Raw genomic sequence first — 18,112 nt, 5'->3', positions numbered from 1 at the left:
TAAGGGAAGTGCCAAATGAACCATACACACAACGCAATCAGTTATGCTAATTGAAAGCAAGAAATTCCAAAAATAGCTTAACAAGCTAAAGGTTAGCACAGCTCTGCTGGATGTGACTACAAAGCAGAGTATTCTTCCTCCTCTTCCTCCTCTTCCTCCTCTTCCTCCTCTCCTTGTGCCAGCTGCCTGCCTCCTTCCCTGTCCTACTTTCCTCTGTTCTCTATTTATAGAGAATGAGACTCTGCTCCCCCAGATGACTCCACTAATATGCCTTCCTGTGATGCCAGGCTTTCTGATGCCCGTGCCTCGCGCCACTCTGCGCCAAACAGGCCCCGGCGAACACCATGACAACCAGTTCCCAGCGTGCACCTCCTCAATTTGAGCCATTTCCATTGGTTTAGGGAGTGAGAAGTGGCATATGGTTGAGGCCGAGCATATGGATCAGTAGAGGTGGAGTGGGATTTGAATAGGTGAACAGAGACAGGGAGGAGAGGAGGAGGAGAGAGGAGAGGTGAAGGGAGAGAGGAGAGGAACAACTGCATCTTGCTGTAAGCCGTGTGCCATGTGTACAGTACGTGAGAGCTGTCGATGACTGAAAATATGTCCTGGATGAAGCAGCTTTTCGGAGTCTAAGTGAGAATCAGAGCAGTGCTCCTGTAGGCTCTCAGTAGGTCAACACTATTTCTCTCTGGTCCCCTTCTGTCCAGCTGTGGATGTGAAGCTAGTGTTATACACCAGTCTTTGTCCTGCTGTTGTACGGGCCCAGCAGCACAGCGAATCAGAGAGACCAGGCTGCACGCTGGTCCAGGAATTTGAGTTACCCCATCCAGCCTGCCTTACCACACCTGCAGTACCTACCAGCTTGGCTCCAACAGGCTGTACACCAGGACTTACACCTACACCAGGGAAAGCTTAAAGCATTAGAGCTCTCCTTGGCTCCACTGTCCAGACATTCCCACTAAACCAGGCTTTACACTGCTCCTTTGAGAGGGCATGGAAACATCTCCCCTGAACCAGGCGTGAGACCAAGCCCAGGACCTCCCAGGCATAGTGTGGGTCTACTGCAGTTCAGGAATTAGACCTCCCCCAGGAAGATTACGTCGTGGATCCATATTGTGTTCACTTTCCTTTAGTTCCATAATCCTTCCATTTCCTAATTCATGGAAAAAAGCCCCTCGCTGTTTACATGATTTTTGCTCAGAGACAATACCAGCGATTAGACTTGTCCCAAGCCACATTGCTTGACTAGCCAGGGGCAATTAGGAGACGTGTTAGTGTGTGTATGCATGAGTCTGTGTGTGTACACTGTACAGTGTGTGTGTGTGTGTGTAAGTATCTGTGCTTGTTGTGACTGATTAAATTGCTTTCCACTCATAAAGATCTTATGGAATTTAGCTGCAAAACGCCTCATAACTTTTCATGACCACTGCACTGATTCCCCTGAGAAATCAAAACAAGGAAAGCTTGTTTCTCAACGGCACCATTGGCCGTCCACGTTGATTGACTACCTGACGATCTCCCAGTTTCAATATGAAATGGCACCGTTCTAGAACATGAATACCTTTCTAGAACATGAACGCCATTCGGAGAGATGTCAATGCCCTGCTGTAGGAGCACAGCCATACCAGGGGACAGGTGTGGGACAGGTGTGCCACAGTCAGACAGACGCTGCAGACCTGTCACCTGCGGCGGGGACAGCTGCAACTCAGCGGGAGTCTCCTTCTGGAGCAGGTAGCGTGGCTGCACCTCGCCCGCACCCCGCCCGTACCCCGCCCGCACCCCTCCAGTCCTCAGCTTAGTCTGCTGCTGGGGGGACCCGGCGCTGCTGCTGCTCTACCTGAGAGACAGCCTGTCTCCAGGACCTCCAACATTTAGCGGTCAGATACACTTAGCCGGTCTCTCCACCATGTCCCAGGCGGCAGCAGCTCGCTGTCTCCCCACTCAGCCCAAGGAAGATGCACGTCTCTCCCTCGCTTCTGTGCATCCGAGCTGCAAAGCTGCCTTCCGAGAGCAGGAAAATGAGACGAGTGGAGGGGGGGGGGGGGGGGGCTTTGGTGCAGGTTGAGAACTAACATTTGTAAGGCTGGAGAGATGAGAATGTTACCCAGCATGCACCAGCAGCGATAATCCAGTCAAAGTTTTAAGCCCCATAAAGAGATTTCTAGCAGAATACAGAGCAGTGGCAGGGAAATGGGTTTGCGTCACACACCAGTGATCTAACTGTTTGTTCAACAGATTTCCCTAATTCCATTTGATTAGTTTGTGTAAAACATATATACAGCAGGCTTGCTAGCAACCTGGGGCCTTGCTCTCTGCATCGGAAAAACACATAAAACTAATTAGCATATAATTGCTTCAAGATAGCATCAGACAATGTATGGCCTTTTGACTTAAATAAAAAATCATCTTAACACAGCTACTACAGTGTGTGCGTGAGAGTGTGTGGTTGTACTGGACAGTAAAATAACATAATGAATGGACTGGTCTATGACGGTTATCAGTGGCTCAAGGCTCTCCCCGCCAACACAGCCCTCCTCTCTATCTGCTACTGTGGTCCGAAATAGCGCATGATCATCACCTTCTCAATAGACAGTAAATTGCGAGATGAAAACGAGCTAGTTTCTGTTGTTATTTCCTCCCTAACACAGCTATATCTGTCTGTCCACCCTCCATTATCCCACTCTATACACCGCCTGTTCTGCTGGGGAGCACACTGAGTTATCCCAGTCCAATTACACACACACACAAAATTGCACACACAAACTGAAACGCACACACTCACACAACACCCTGGGTCAGAGTGTTATCTTTATGTTCCCATCATGCACAGGGGTGAACTGAAGCTTAGGATCGCTGACACAGTGCAGGTAAAACCTTGTTACCGCAGGCCCAAAGGAGCCGGTGAGGCTAGAGGAGGAACCAGCTCATGTGGGCTGCTGTGATGGAGGATGGTAGCAGAGGAGCAGGTAGAGGAGCAGGAGGAGGAGGTGGAGGAGGAGGAGGAGGAGAAGAAGGAAAAGTAAGAGGAGGAGGAAGGAACGCAAAAGGAAGAGAAAGGAGAAGAGAAAGAGAATAATAAAACAGCGTACGAAGGCGGAAGAGAAGGGAAGGAACGGACGGACGGAGAACAAAATTGTGAGGAAATGGTGGAGGAGTAGCCCTGTTGGTAATGTAGGACTTTAACACTGTGAGGAAGTGGTGGAGGAGGAGCCCTGTTGGTAATGAAGGACTTTAACACTGTGAGGAAGTGGTGGAGGAGGAGCCCTGTTGGTAATGTAGGACTTTAACACTGTGACACCACAGGAAGGATGACTCACCCTGACAGACACCCAGTCGTCAGGACAACTGTCACTCACTCTGCCATCTCCACTCAAACAAGCACACATGCTCATCAAATTGCACACACACGCTCATTATGACAAACGCACGTGTGTACTTACTAACTCAAACAAGCACACACTCACAAAGTCAAATACACGCACACACTTTAAGTAAAACAGAGAGAGAGAGAGAGAGAGAGAGAGACAGAGAGAGAGAGAGAGAGAGAGAGAGAGAGAGAGAGAGAGAGAGAGAGAGAGAGTGACAGGTAGAAAGGGGAGACTTGGAGGCACAGAGATCTGTGACCACAGCTGACTCCAAAATGAGTTGATGTGATTGCTAACCTCAACACATTTCCTATTTGTCTCGGTCTCTCTCTCTCTTACACACAACACACACACACGCATGCGCACACACACACACACACACACCCGTCCTGCTGTGTCGCTGCCTAAGCTGCGGGGACATTTCTGCCTCCAATCAATAAATGGAACCGGAATTGTTTAAATATTTTCTCTCCCCTCATACATAATTCATCGATGTTTGGCAGAGCAGCTGAAGAGAGATGAGATGAATGGTGATTCTGTCGGCAAGACATGTTTCCTCCCTGTGGCGAGAGTGATAGGAGTCAATACCAAACACTTGTGCAGTGTGGGGAGATAAAAGGCTTGTGAGAGGGACAGATTGGGTGCGAGTGTTGGAGATCCAGGGGGATCCAGCGCATGGATAATAACCCGCGTGTCCTTGGCCATTCTCTCTTTAGACTCTTCAACAACACCTGGCATTCCAAACCACAAAAAAACATATAATCTGAAACAAAAAGCGCAGATGTTGTGGATGCTTGTGTGTAGGTGTGTGTAGTGTGTTTGTGTGCGTGTGTTCAGTTCTGTGTGCGCATGCACACGGCAGGGGGCCTACACTAGCTTTCGCTGTGTGTGTGTGTGTGTGTGTGTGTGTGCATGTGTTCATGTCATAAGCACCCCTGTGTATGTGTAAGTGGACATAGTCTAGCTAAGTCCCCTGTGTGTCCACAGTACAGTGGAGCCACAGATGGCAATCAGCTGGTGTGACCCTGCTGTTGACCTCAGCAGAGCTGAATGAGAGAGAGAGAGAGAGAGAGAGAGAGAGAGAGAGAGAGAAAGAGAGAGAGAGAGAGAGAGAGAGAGAGAGAGAGAGAGAGAGAGAGAGAGAGAGAGAGAGAGAGAGAGAGAGAAGATTGAGGGAGGGACAGAAAAGAGGGAGACAGAGACAGAGGGGAATAAAGAAAGAGAGGGAGAGAGATAGAAAGAGAGGGAGGAATAGAAAGAGAAAGAGGATAGGAATAGACAGCGATGGAGAGAAAGAAAGGGAAGGTCAGAGAAATGCAAAAAGCAAAACGTGAGATTTATTAAAAGTTTACTGTAATTACTGTGAAGAGAGTGTACCCAAGGTAAAATCAATATTGTAACCGTTGGAGTCAAGTTTTGCAACTAAAGAAAAATGCTAAAAAGAAAGACGCTGATATTTCTTGGCTAATTGGACGTGCTTCCCTCTCTGTTCAGAGTATTAAAATACAGTTTGCTCTCATCTGATGGTTTTTTGCTTGAGCGTATTCAAGGCCTCGCGTCTGCCAGGCTGTATGCCACTATGCTGAGAGAAGGGAACAGTGCTCTGTAGAGACGCTGGCAGATGACAAGCTTTGATGCTAAATCAGACTCAAATATTGTAGCTGTTCTTGTACCATAATGAGACAAGGGACATGAGCCAGCTCTCACACTAACAACCGCCCCATACAGCAGTCCTGTCAGCCTGATACTGGTGATCAACACACAACTAGAGGAGACTGGAGTCTGGGGGAACAACAACGTGATGCTGGGACTCCAACAGAACAATTAATTAATTGATTTGTATTCAGTTCCGTCCCATTCGGATCTCTTCTGCGCTGTTCTATTCTTTTCTGTTCGGATTTCTCCTTTCTTGTTCTGTTCTATTTGGATTTCTTCTATCCTGTCCTGCACCTCTGTTCTCTGCAGATTGCATCATGCCACCATTTACGGTACTTAGTGCTTCATCTCTACAGTTGTAGCGACTGTTAGCTAGCGTTTCAGAGAAGAGGAGTCACGTTGACTGTAAAGAAGCTCTGCACTGATGTTGCCAACACATTCAGAATGTCAGTGTGCTAGCGACGAGGTTGGAGGAAAGATGTGAACACAGCTGCCCAACCTACTCACACACACACACATACACACACGCGCACTAACCGTCAAAGTGTCAGTGTTTAACACCTCTTGGGCTGACACACATCATGATAAGATGTGGGAAATAACTTGAGGCTGGGAGGAGCCAGAGTTGGACATTTGTGATCTGAAACTGTCGGCCATCATCTTCCATCAAGCTCAGAGCAGAGGACTCTGGTAGGCTACACCACACAGGGACTATCTATCAGGTTAATTGTGATCTGGCATGTTGATCGAAATGAACACACATATACAGTAAACATACAAACACACACAGAAACAAAAGCATGCATACACACACACACACAGACAGACAGAGCGAGCGAGAGAGACATAAGCACACACACATTTCCCTTGAGCTGTGCCCAGCAGTGGGACAGCCAGCCATCCTCCAGGCACTCTGTCAGGACTGTGAGGCCTGGGCCAAGGCTGGGGAGGATGATAGAAGATGTGATCTCAGCTCCAGCCTGAAGGCAGACAGCAGCGGACAAACACATTCTGTACATGATCATCAAGTCTCAATCATCTCATATCTTTGTATCCTTCATCACTGGGTTGTCGGCTACATGGCCTTGGATGCCCCCCACCTCCCCCTCTCCAGCTCTCATTCTCTTTTTCCACTATATTTTCACCCACTCCGCCTCTGTCCCTTACTAGTACACACTCTTACAAATTCACCCACTCCCCCCCTCTTCCCCACTCCCTCCCTCCCTCTCACCCTGAGCAGCATGTGAGCCTCTCGTATTGGACACCTGGAGCGATCCTCTGCACTGCCGCATCACCGAGGCCACGCCTCCCTGTTTACGTAACCAACACAACCTATTTCAGGAACCCGTAATAACAGTTGAAAGGTAGGGAGCAAGCAGAGGGGTCGAAAAGTTCCAACTGAACGACTACGTAATCCCATTTGCATATGAAATGATTTTTGTTTGCAGTGTGTGAAGGCTCGATGGCTCAGTTCCGGAACCGAGGCCTCCTCTGATTCGACGGAAAACCAGGTGGTCATTAGTTATTCATCGTCCAAGTTTTATTTTTGTTTGTTAAACAAAGAAGAAGAAAAAACAAAGAAGAAAAGTACGTGTGCAGATGCAGTACTGCTCACTGAACCCTCAGCACCGAGGGGCAGTTTGCCATGAAAATGTGTATTTGATTACTCTAATAACCTCTACTAGTGTAATCTCATCCCGGCCTTGCCGTGGAGCTGGGCTGCAGCGTAATTGGAAGCAATGAGACAAGTCATGCAGGAAATAGACCTCCTCTAGAACATGTTAGGAGCATCCAACCAGGAATTGATACTGCAGCGCATACACACACAGACACACACACACAGTATACATACAGCACCCATGCACCACATTCAAACATATACACCATAGACCGTCATGCAGAAAGGCAGCCAGTGACAAGATTGCACTGTTCATCTTGCATGACGAGTGCATGTGTGTGTGGGTGGGGAACACAAACACATGACACACCCAGTCAGGTGGAAGATCTACATTTCTCTACAGTCATCAATTCAATGTCTCTCATCACCTCGTGTGAATTGGGCAGCCTACTGCATCAATGGATTGCAGTGAGGTCTATTGTGAGGAAGGTCAGTAGCTGCAGGAATGAAACCAGTCTTATCACGCTGTGAGTAACAACCTTTAACTTCAGCTCACCGGCTAGCCTACTAAACCCAGACCTGGAATGGCTAGCAAGCTGACTCTATCAAGGACACTCTGGAAAGGACGGGCTGTCACGTCTTCCACCCCCACCCCCCTCCTTCCACCCTAACTTCTTTCAAGCCGCTCGTTGGTTCTTGTTTTTCCATCTTCTCAGGAGAGTGGCTGGGGGTCAGAGCAGGGATACTCATCACTCTGGTGTCTGTTTGCATCCACTCAGGCTCCGCTAAAACACTTTTACTAGTGCAGCCCTGGGAATAGGCTGTGTGTGTGTCTGTGTGTGTACAAATGACTTCAATTAGAGAGAATCTCTGTAAAACAAAACTTTTAGTAAAACTGGAACAAGGGGATTGTACATGGGTTAGGCCTACTGTTTCGAAAAAGACGTACTGAACTGAACCCAGGTCTTTCTCACATTCAGGACATTCACTTTGCTTAAACCAGGTCTTATGAATGGGTGCTGGTGGATGACTGCTCTGCAGGTGACAGGCAGGGTTATCATCCTTGAGGGTTATGAGCCTTGTCACCGAACCACCTCCAATGCACATAAGGACACAGATTTGTGTGAGGATACATCATTTAACTTGACACAATGAAATTGTGTGCCCATGATAATCTTCTTAGCATATGTGGGCCAACACCACCACGTTGGTGTTGTCCTATATACAGACTTCATCTCATTAAACTCCTCCTATCAACATTTCATGTGCTGAAATTCCCAGATCCCTGCAGCTGAATGTGCCTCCCAGTTCAAGACAGCTCAGCACAGCAGCATTGGAGAACTACGTCTATGCTTCCTACTGAATAAAACAGGGATCAATCTACAGTGATACAGTCATGACTGCTGTCTCAGTGTACTTGTGTGATCTTGCGGGTCATGGGCCTGTCTCACACACACTTGCACGCGCACACAGGTGTCTACCACACAAACAAACATTTCCCCATCACTATTCATGCCTTGTCTGTTCTATTACGTGCCTCATGAAATTGCAGCATACTTAATACAGAAAACAAAGTGATAAAACTGAGAGAAACAGAAACCATATTCTAACGGCCATTAATGAGACCTGCATACAAAGAGCTTTCATTGATAGCTTATGCCAGCCATTCCCAACCTTTTCCACTTCGAGGCCCACTTGCATACCTCTAATATTTTTGTCGTAAATGTATTTGAGCGATCAAAGAAGACAGTGTCCATCAGCGCCACAGTAAGCACACAAGAGAGCAAGTCTAAGTAACTACCACCGTTCATATAGTTCCATATAACATGACTTTAAATAGCAAACTGCTATATTTGGCTATGCACACGACAGTGCTACGTATATGGTGGGAAATGGGCCAGGTCTAGAACTTCCGGTAAAGTTAGAAATGTGACTTTTAATAACCAGAATAGGTTGTTACATGTTACATTATCCATAGGGAACATGACAGACCAATTGTGTTTGTGTTAACATAAACGACTAGCAAGCAAGCTAAAACATGTTAGCTAGCTCGCTAGCAAATGTCCTTACTGAGTTAGATAAACCTTATACCTTTGTAGTTTTGTTTCCCTATCGCTTGAAGGGCAGCAACAGAGAATCCTATGTACATTGTTAATTGTCATTTAGGAAAGATAACCCGAACTACCCGAAAAGCATTTGTGTGTGAGAATGGAGAAGTAACGTAACTGCTCGCTGCTTTAAGTTTTTGACATGGCTTATGCAATATGCGGAAGTAATGCATACAAATTATAATCATGAACCAACATTATAAAGTATAATTTATTTATTTTTGCATATTTTTGTTTTCATTGGTTTTGCAGCCCACCTGCATTACCCTCGCAGACCACTAGTGGGCCACAGGTTAGGAATCGCTGACCAAGGCTCTAAGGTTCTCTCTGCAATTAAGGCTTTGTATATTGCTCCCCCCCCCCCTCCTTTCTATCCCTTCACTTGCAGCATTATGAACAGCCCTTTCTGCTTGATTTCCATCTTGTGGGCTATAGAAGCAGGAAGAGTAGGACCACTGGCCCTGGGGTATCATAGTGGAACAGCTACAACATTGTACCACTAAACAAACCACTACCTCTATTTATAGATATGCGTTGACATGCAGTCCTTTGTCAGGTATAAACTCTGAGCAGCTATGCAGCTGGGGTATAAAACTACAGTGATTCAGACTACATATTGTTCCCCCCAGATCTAATTAGATGTCATATAGCCACAACATCCAGAATGGAAAGCAGATGGCGGTTATTCGGAAACGAAGCGGAAAGCACACTACTGTATGACTGTGTAGGGCAAGTTATTGTAGCTTACAGGGTCTGCCCAGGGTCTGTGAGGAGCAGATCCAGTAAACTAGCCCTGGTATAGATACACAATGTCTCCCGACAGGCAGAGAGAAATCACTGGGAGAGAGAGAGAGAAAGTGAGAGACAGGGAGAGACAGGGAGAGAAAGAGAAATAGAGACAGAGAGAGTGAGATTGAGAGAAAGAGAGAGAGATAAGGATGGTCAGAGAGTCACGATGGTTCTAGGAAAAAGATATGCAATGCAGTGTTCATAGGGTCTGTCAGATGTAGCCTGTAGCACTGTAGCCATCTTGGCTCTGGGTCCTACGTCCATAGAATATCATTCAGTACGAACAACGGGTCTGTACTGTAGATCCTACCCTTCGGAGATGTAGGCCATTGGACCAGCTTTCTGTTCTACAGCCTGTGTAGAGATTAGCCCACCCCAGCACAGCCCACAGCTAGCAGCAATCTGCCACACTACATCCTCATTAACACACATTAACACTTATTAACACATATTAACGCACTCCCGCTCAATCTACAGCTAATAGCTTGATCAGCACAGAAACAGGGGGGGGGGGAGACAGACAGAAACTAAGCATGATGAAAAACATAGACCAAGACAAGAGAGAGAGAGAGAGAGAGAGAGAGAGAGAGAGAGAGAGAGAGAGAGAGAGAGAGAGATATGAAAGAGACATGGGCGATGAATGAAAATGTCTTGAGAAGCCTCATGAAGTGCGTCATCAAAATTATAGCAACAGGCCCTTGCAGACTCAAACCGTAAGTGTTGGTCTTGTTTTACAAGAGCGTGTCATGTTCAACTATCCCATACCCCGTGTAGTTGATTCTCAAGGTTTTGTAAAAGGGGCTACTGTCAGCACAATCGAGGAATCAGAGAAACACAGAGCTTATAGCCGGGTTTAAACGCTGACGTTGCTGTTTTAGGAATATGGGTGTATGGTTTGATATCATCCTAATCCGGGAGTTTGGGATTATCTTGATCCGCTGGCAAGGTTATTCATCCTCCAACCGATGACCTGTCGTGGTGACGCTCTGCGATGCCGAGGCAGCTCGTCTCTGATCTCTGAAAGATGCAGTGACGTAACCATGTTTACCGTGACATGGCGGTGACCTGGTGTCCCCCTGTTTAGTATACCGGTGTGGAAAGGCTAAGGTAATGAGAGATGAAGGGTTATTCTGTTTATGATTGGTCAGAGATGATGTGCTGAACTATCTGATTAGTCAGAGCTGATGTCATGTCCTGTAGCTGAGTTGCCATGATGGGTCAGATGATCTTATTGGTCCGAAGTGAGTCAGACTGTGACTGGTCAGATATCAATGTCGGTCTGTATCTGACTGTTTAGAAATTGATATTTTACTTATGGCTTCTGCAAAAGTAATTACCCCTGGAAAGAAAGAACCAGGCTAAAATTGACCTGACTAAATAAACGTTTAACAAAAAAAGTTTTTAGAAAAAAAAACTACAAAAACAGGTCTGAGCTGGCAGGCAATTTTTCATGTAGAACGTGTTTCTGGAGGTGGGCCAATCATCCGTTGGACACCAGGCATGTCATCATGGTTGACTGCTTTTCAATGGCCTCTAATGGGCAGAGCCATCCAGCGCACTAGGCCACCCTGAACTCCTGACTCCCTCCTCAGATTCTGCAGCAGAGAGAGCAGTGTTCCACATCTGAATGGTATCATGATTTGGATACGGAAACCTGCAGAGCTACAGCGTGGAAACAGACAAATATTACACCAGGATTACTGATAAGAATATCTGACTCAGATTATATTTTCACAGGGGAAGAGGATGACTCATCAAAAACGGTTGATATGGAAGGCTCTGTCGAGCATTGTGACTGAAGCTTCTCCTGCACAACCCTGTGTTATCAGCCTGGCTCACCAAACCCCCTTCTTATTCCAGTATGTCTGATATAACAGCTGAGGGTCTGTTTGCAAGTATATTATACTGTACATATATACTTGGACACGTATAAGCATTTCACTGTCTAGATTACACTGTCAATATATATCTGACAAATAAAACATTTTCTTATCATAAAACCGTAAGCAACACTGATGTAATACTATACAATTGTGGTAAAAAATAAATATATTTAGTGACCACTACAACACTGGTTTGCATTAAATTGTCAAGTTTCTCTAGCAGGTCTTCATACTGTATGTATGTCTCAATGTAAGGACTGCAATTGTTATCCTCTACTACCCTGGGGGACAGGTATGGTTCCAGGTAGGAATACTGACAAGCGCGTCCCTCCTCACTGTGCTACTGTATGTTAATGTTGTTGTTGTTGGTCTAGAGAGCCAGTACCCACTGCTCCGCTCTGCACTCCTCTAAAACCAGATATAATGAGCTTTGGCTTAACCTGCTGGACACCAGATGCTGCGATTAATGATTCCTTCACACAGCTATCTAGGATGTGTGTGTGTTTGTGTGTGTGTGTGTGTGCCTCCATTTGCATGTTCTCTGAATAATGATGGTGTCACAGAAACACCAACAGCCTACCAAGCCTCCTCACAATGCCCTGGACCAAACCACGGACAAACACAAAGAATAGGGTGCTTTCAGTCTACAATTCTGGTTAAATTAAAGTTAATAAACAAAGGTCCCAACTGTTTCCATCTAAGCACTGTCACCTGTGTCACAGTGCTGTCAACTCCACCTAGTGTCCTGCAGAGTCCAGGGTGACAGTCTCACCCCGGGAGGCTTGTCTCAGGCTCACACACAGGCTGTATGTCACCTTCCATCCATTAACTGGCTCACACACAAGCACTCGCACAACGCACACACACAAATACCAAGAGTAATTAACTTACACACACACACATGCACAAAGACACACAAACACATACACACACCACCACTCACAGACAGACATTGACCCTGGGACATCAGAGTGGCTCTCCTCTAGATTGAGAGGCTGGAGGATCTCTAATCTGCCACTGGCCTCTGCCGTCACAGTGCACTGACTGCCGACCAATCATTTGGCCTAATCTGGCTGTTGATAAAACATCCATCCCGCTCTCTTTCTCTCTCCTATTCTCCCTTTTCTCTCCCTCCCTCCATTTCTCTTCCTCTCATTCTCCTTTTTCTCTCTCCCTCTCTCTGACAGATGGGATCCTGAGGCCAGAGAATGCCATTATCCAGCCTGTCCAGATTAACCAGACACAAATGAGCAGATCAGCTCCACCACACAATACCTCTCACTGTCTGCCTTCCTGCCTGCCTGTCTCTCTATGTGCTGGCTGCCCGTCGGTCTATCTGTCTGTCTGTCTGTCCTGTTAGTTTGTCTGTCCGCCTGGAAAAAGCTTTTTTTCTTCATACTCACTTTCATTTCATACATTCATGTCAATGTCCAAATACAGTACTTTAGCAGCCCTGTATCAGCCCATCGTTTATATTTCAGAAAGGTTTGATGTGGAGGCGGCAACAAAACCACACCAGTGGTGTTCTGTATGTATGGTCCATCAACAGCACAGTTGCAGACCTACACAGCACTCTACAGTATATGTAGTCGGCAGTCTAGTTAAAGTCAGCCTTGATTGGTTTCGCTCACACATAAACACACACACACATGCACACACATTCCTCAGTATCAGCACCAGGACCACTAGACCAGTGTACCAGGGGCCTGTTGTGTAAGAGGCCTATATTCCAGCCAGTGAGGATCCAGGAGGAATGCATATGTAACACATTAAGGTTATATAATTGCGTATCATAACAGTGCTGATTTCTCACCAGATGATAATTATCTGTGGAAGAGAACCAACAAACAGACAGCAATAAGGAACAAGCAAATAGAACCAACTCAGTACAGTATATGAGTTTGGGCTGTAGTGTGTGGCCTACCATACAGTGCGCACCCTGTAATATAATAACTCTGTAAAGACCTACAGTGTATCACACACACACACAAACACACACGCACCGAACCCACTAAGATGCAGGCCTTGAAGAGATCCGCTACACCAGCTGACCTGCAGGACTTTGAATTCAAAATGGATATAGGACAAACTAACCTGTGTCTGTGTGTGAGATGTACAGTGCCCTGAAGCTCCAGAGACCTCTCTCTCCACAGCACATCCAGATTATTTCCATCAAAACTTGGATACTGTTCAGCAGGAATGGGATTCTGGAAATGGCTATACTTAGAAGCGCAGCTGAGAAAATCTTTGATAAGAACCGAACGTGTCATTTTCTCACAGGCCCTTGAATTGTTCAACATTCTATTATTAAATTCTGTCTGCTGCCTGTTTGTCTGCCTGTCTGTTTACCAGTCTGTCTGTCTGGCCTATGCTATGCAGTCTGTGACCATACATCTCTGTAATCACTGCAGCTCCTAACCCTGAGGAAGTGACATGTGTTTTAATAAATCATGATAATGGCCAGGCAGGGGAGGCATTAAGGACTCAGTCTGCATCAACAATGATTGTCTATGTTTGGCAGAGAGCCTCTAATGTATGATTACAATAAAAACATGCATGAGTAACTTGTTTACGGTCCATCATAAGCGCTTTATGCATTGCACTAGCTGTCGGTCTGAAGGAAGAGAGCTGAGGGACATGTAGACTGCTCAACCTGCCATGATGCTGAGTCAGCGAGGAGGAGGACCAGGGGAGGATGCAGGCTTGGGGGGTCCAACCTCCCCCACCCACCCACTCACTCAGCACACAGAGGCAGAGCCTGGGAGAAGACGCAGGACGCTCCACAGCAGAGGCCATGACTCCTGCTACATGCTGCCTACTCTTCAGGCTATTAGCTAAGTGAAGGTGACAAGGGAATTGTGTTGTCGTTTTTTTTACGGTTAGAAGTGTGGATGATGCCCCAGAAGCAAAGGCACACTATTATCCTGTAGGAGATGACATATGTGTGTGTTTTTTTATGTTTACGTTGAATCATTCTCCTTGGTTCCTTTGTTGAGGGGCACAAGAGCTGACCTGTGTAGAGAGCGGACATATCTGAGGACCACTGGGAGACATAGTAGCAGGTGGGAAGACTGCTGGTGGGGGTCAGCTCACAGTCATGCAGAACGTGAGGCAGGGAGGAAGAGAGGCATGGAGGTGACAGGGCAAAGAGGCAGTTATCTGCCACTCTCCCCGATCAGCATTCATTAAGTCTATGATTCCAAGTCAAGGAGTAGTTCTGAAAATGTCCTGTGTTCAAGGTTCACTTCAGAAGCTGTACTTTTGTTTCCATGCTGCCTAGACACACAACTCTGACTCTGACTGTGGCTGAAGCGAGCTGATAATGATGATTTACAAAATGTTCTAGTACCAACTGACCCCATTATCCCATATATATTTTATTTTTTGTTGTTTTTAAATGCCATGTTAGACTAGGCCAGAATACAGCAGCAGGTTGATGTTATAAAACAGACAAAGGTTATGGTTACAGGGGTGTGGATGTGACCTTTGAGAATCTAGGATCCTCATTGGCTGATCCAGGCAGGACCTTCTCTGCTCTCCCCAGATGCCAGCTCCGACTCCCCACTGTCAATGCTACTGTGCAACAACCCTGCTTGTCACTCAGTCAGGTAGTAAATCAGTACAGGTTTTAGGGAATTCCTGATTAGTAAATCCTTTGGGATGTCTTTGTAATGAACCTATGTAATTGTTTTGCGGATCTTCAATGAAACTCATAAGAAGGATGAGGAATGCTATGATCAAAGATGGCTCCCTGTTGTCACGCTAAATCAAAGTGAGGAAGCTCAGCAGCCGTAAGACCCGGGGCCTTCCTAAGTGTTTCCTCAGAGTGGATCTCTTAACTAAAAGTAGCCTAAAATCAGTTTAGTGAAATGTTTAAATGCATATTTATACTGACAGGAGGAAGGATTAGTTGATTATAACGAGAGAGAGAGAGAGAGAGAGAGAGAGAGAGAGAGAGAGAGAGAGAGTAGCATGAACTGATATTACTGAACTGAACTAAGTCTGTGTTGTCGGGAGCTGTTATCTAAAATCTGTCAGTAAACATCCGGATGGTAAAAGAAGCTTCAGACTAATGTGTTTCCTCTCTCCTGCCTTCCTAATCTTCCCATATTAAACCACAGATTATCTGATGCTGCAATACTAGCCCTCTGACGTCTGTCGCTGTAGGGACACACTGTGGTAGGCTGAAGTCCTGTAAGGCTGGGAAAGCTGTGCTTCTTCTGATGCGCCTGACAATAATACATTTTAAAGGCTCATTCCATCATTTCCACAGGCAGACCCAAGGGGGAACACACTGAATCTAAAGAGCACTTGAAGGAAGACCATAATCATCAACATGATTCCCTATAATCGCTCTGGATAAGAGCGTCTGCTAAATGACTAAATGTATAAGCAATCAATGGCTTGGACAGACTGTACTGACAGGATTGAACTGTCAGAAATCAACAGGAAAGTGAGCCAACAATGTGACCCAGAAGAGGTGAACTGATGAGGAGGGTTGGGTGACTCTCAATCATCAGGCAACCAGAAAAGACACTGACTTTAACATAAAAGGTTTTTACCCATTCGATGTCATATTGGCTGCTTTGGACCTATCACAAACTCGGACTATTGGGTTATGCATCATATCCGAGCATAATGGCATTGACGTTCCAACAGGGTGTCAGTAATCAGTGCCTTAGCTGGACTGCACAGGTAATAATGAAACGGGATTGATGCCCCGTAGGTTTCCGTTGTAAACCGGGCACAGCTCTGGTAGTGACAGCCACGGCTGCCAGTAGCATTTGCAGCGGATATCGTTTACGCGAGCTGTGGGTCTAGTCCAATTTAATGGCCGTTGGTCACGGTGGTGCGTGCGTTTATCAGTGAACCTGTGGTTTCAGGCGGAACCCCCCACCTAATAATAGCCTGTAACGGCTACCTGTTGGGCAATGTGGTCATATTTCCATCAAAACGAGGAGATATTGATAATCACTCAGTTCACTAACAGAGGGTAAAGAGATTATTAATTTGAAACATTTAAAAGGCATTCTACACATTTTATAACAAGGTCAATTTGAACGTTTAGGAATTAATTTGCTTACCATATACTCCCTGGCAATGGATGCCCTCCAATAAGACGTTGAACAGCCACAAGAGACCGAAAACTAAACCCATTTTCACGTTAATATCAACATTATCCAATTCCACAGTGACAGGTTCTCTTCGAGTTGAGAGGCTGCTGGTCAGAACAGTCAATTCAAGCTACTTCTGTACCAGAATTCCAACAAATCCGGTTGGAAAACCGGTTGACAAATTTTGAATTTATATCACTTTTTCGACTCTGCCCTATTTTCGACGAGGGCAGTAGCCCATTTGACCGTCCAGCCTTGAATCACAGTGATGTAGCCTACGCACCATACAGTATTACATGTCAGTCATACCGCCTTGGACAGGGCATACAGGTGCCTCAGGACGGTCTCCTTGGTAGTGACATTGTAAAGGAAACAGGGGACGAAAGGCTGGAAATTATGCAGAATTTTGCTATCCAGTGGTCTCTTCGAATGTCCGCTCCCCTTTCACTGAATCCAGCTATTTCCATCACTAAACATTAATGAAAGAAATGCTGATGTCCACTTGTAGGTGCCTCATTCTTAACGGCGCACCGGGAGGCAAGCGAGTCAAAAGGCGCTCCGTGATGCTGTGCCGTTAGTGATGCCTTCATACGCCTACCAAGGAAAGAGAGTGAACTTGTCTTCCTCTGTAGCGACGTTTTCTTTAAGCTCAAGAATCCCTCTCCCGACAGTGCCTGAAACCGGAACGACGAGGCGTCGCTCTATGTCGGTTTTTATATCTAAACGTCTTGACCAGATTTTAATTGAAGAGGAGGATGCTCAGAGACTGTCAGTCACGCTGCGCACTACGTGCAGTACTGCGCTGGAACGAGCCCCCGCTTCCCGCCGACGTCAAGTGCGTGACTCCTCAAATCTCATTTGTATGAGAGGCACTCACGCCGTGAAAAACCGAGCTTGAGAACATGGGCCGAGGAACAATTGTTTTACAAAACGTTAAACTCAGAGCGATGTTGCAGAGAAAACGAAAAAGGATTTTCCAGGTAGCATATTAATACTGTATGATGTCATCTGCAGCATTTAGTCAGGAACTTCCATTTTAATCTTCTTCTTAGCAGATGAGGTTGGCCATGTAACTTGCCTTCTAAATGTGTCGACTTGTTTACTGCTGACCACCAGTGGCTATATACTGACCAGAGGGAGAGCTAGTGCCTTCTGTTCCACACTGCAGTTTGTGTTTGCATGTGTGCATGTGTCTCTCTCTCTCTCTCTCTCTCTCTCTCTCTCTCTCTCTCTCTCTGTGGGTGGGTGTGTGTTTGTGTGTGTGTGTGTGTGTGTGTGTGTGTGTGTGTGTGGGTATGTGTTTGCCACTCTGCACCCATCACAATACATTACAGGAGGACCTGGTTGCCTGCCAGCCCTCACACAATCAGAATAGTGTGGCCCAAAGTAACATGCTGAAAATTGGCATGTGTGTCTCTGACATCTTAGCAGTGTGCAGTACAGTACAGAGTACCCTGACTGCCCTCTTCTGGAGCCCGGAGGAGAGGGAGAGTTGAAGGGCGAGCAGGGAGAAGGAAAGGGGGAGAGAAAAACAACATCTGGGAGCTGAAATGTACTGCAAAATCATTGACTGGGAAGA

At 46.3% G+C, this 18,112-nt stretch overlaps 1 protein-coding gene across 1 annotated transcript in view; it reads right to left on the bottom strand.

The window, feature by feature from the left end:
• Positions 1-17,315, bottom strand: part of mdga2a (MAM domain containing glycosylphosphatidylinositol anchor 2a) — a 60,940-nt gene extending 43,625 nt beyond the window's left edge. Inside the window, exon 1 of the mRNA XM_062470157.1 lies at positions 16,504-17,315. Coding sequence (XP_062326141.1) covers positions 16,504-16,576 — 73 coding nt within the window. The 5' untranslated portion in view covers positions 16,577-17,315. The remainder of the gene's footprint in view (positions 1-16,503) is intronic.
• Positions 17,316-18,112: the final 797 nt, after the last annotated feature.

This window comes from Osmerus eperlanus, chromosome 9 (genome assembly GCF_963692335.1).
Source record: "Osmerus eperlanus chromosome 9, fOsmEpe2.1, whole genome shotgun sequence".
NCBI classification, from domain to species: domain Eukaryota; kingdom Metazoa; phylum Chordata; class Actinopteri; order Osmeriformes; family Osmeridae; genus Osmerus; species Osmerus eperlanus.
This window is presented reverse-complemented; position numbering and strand designations above follow the sequence as displayed.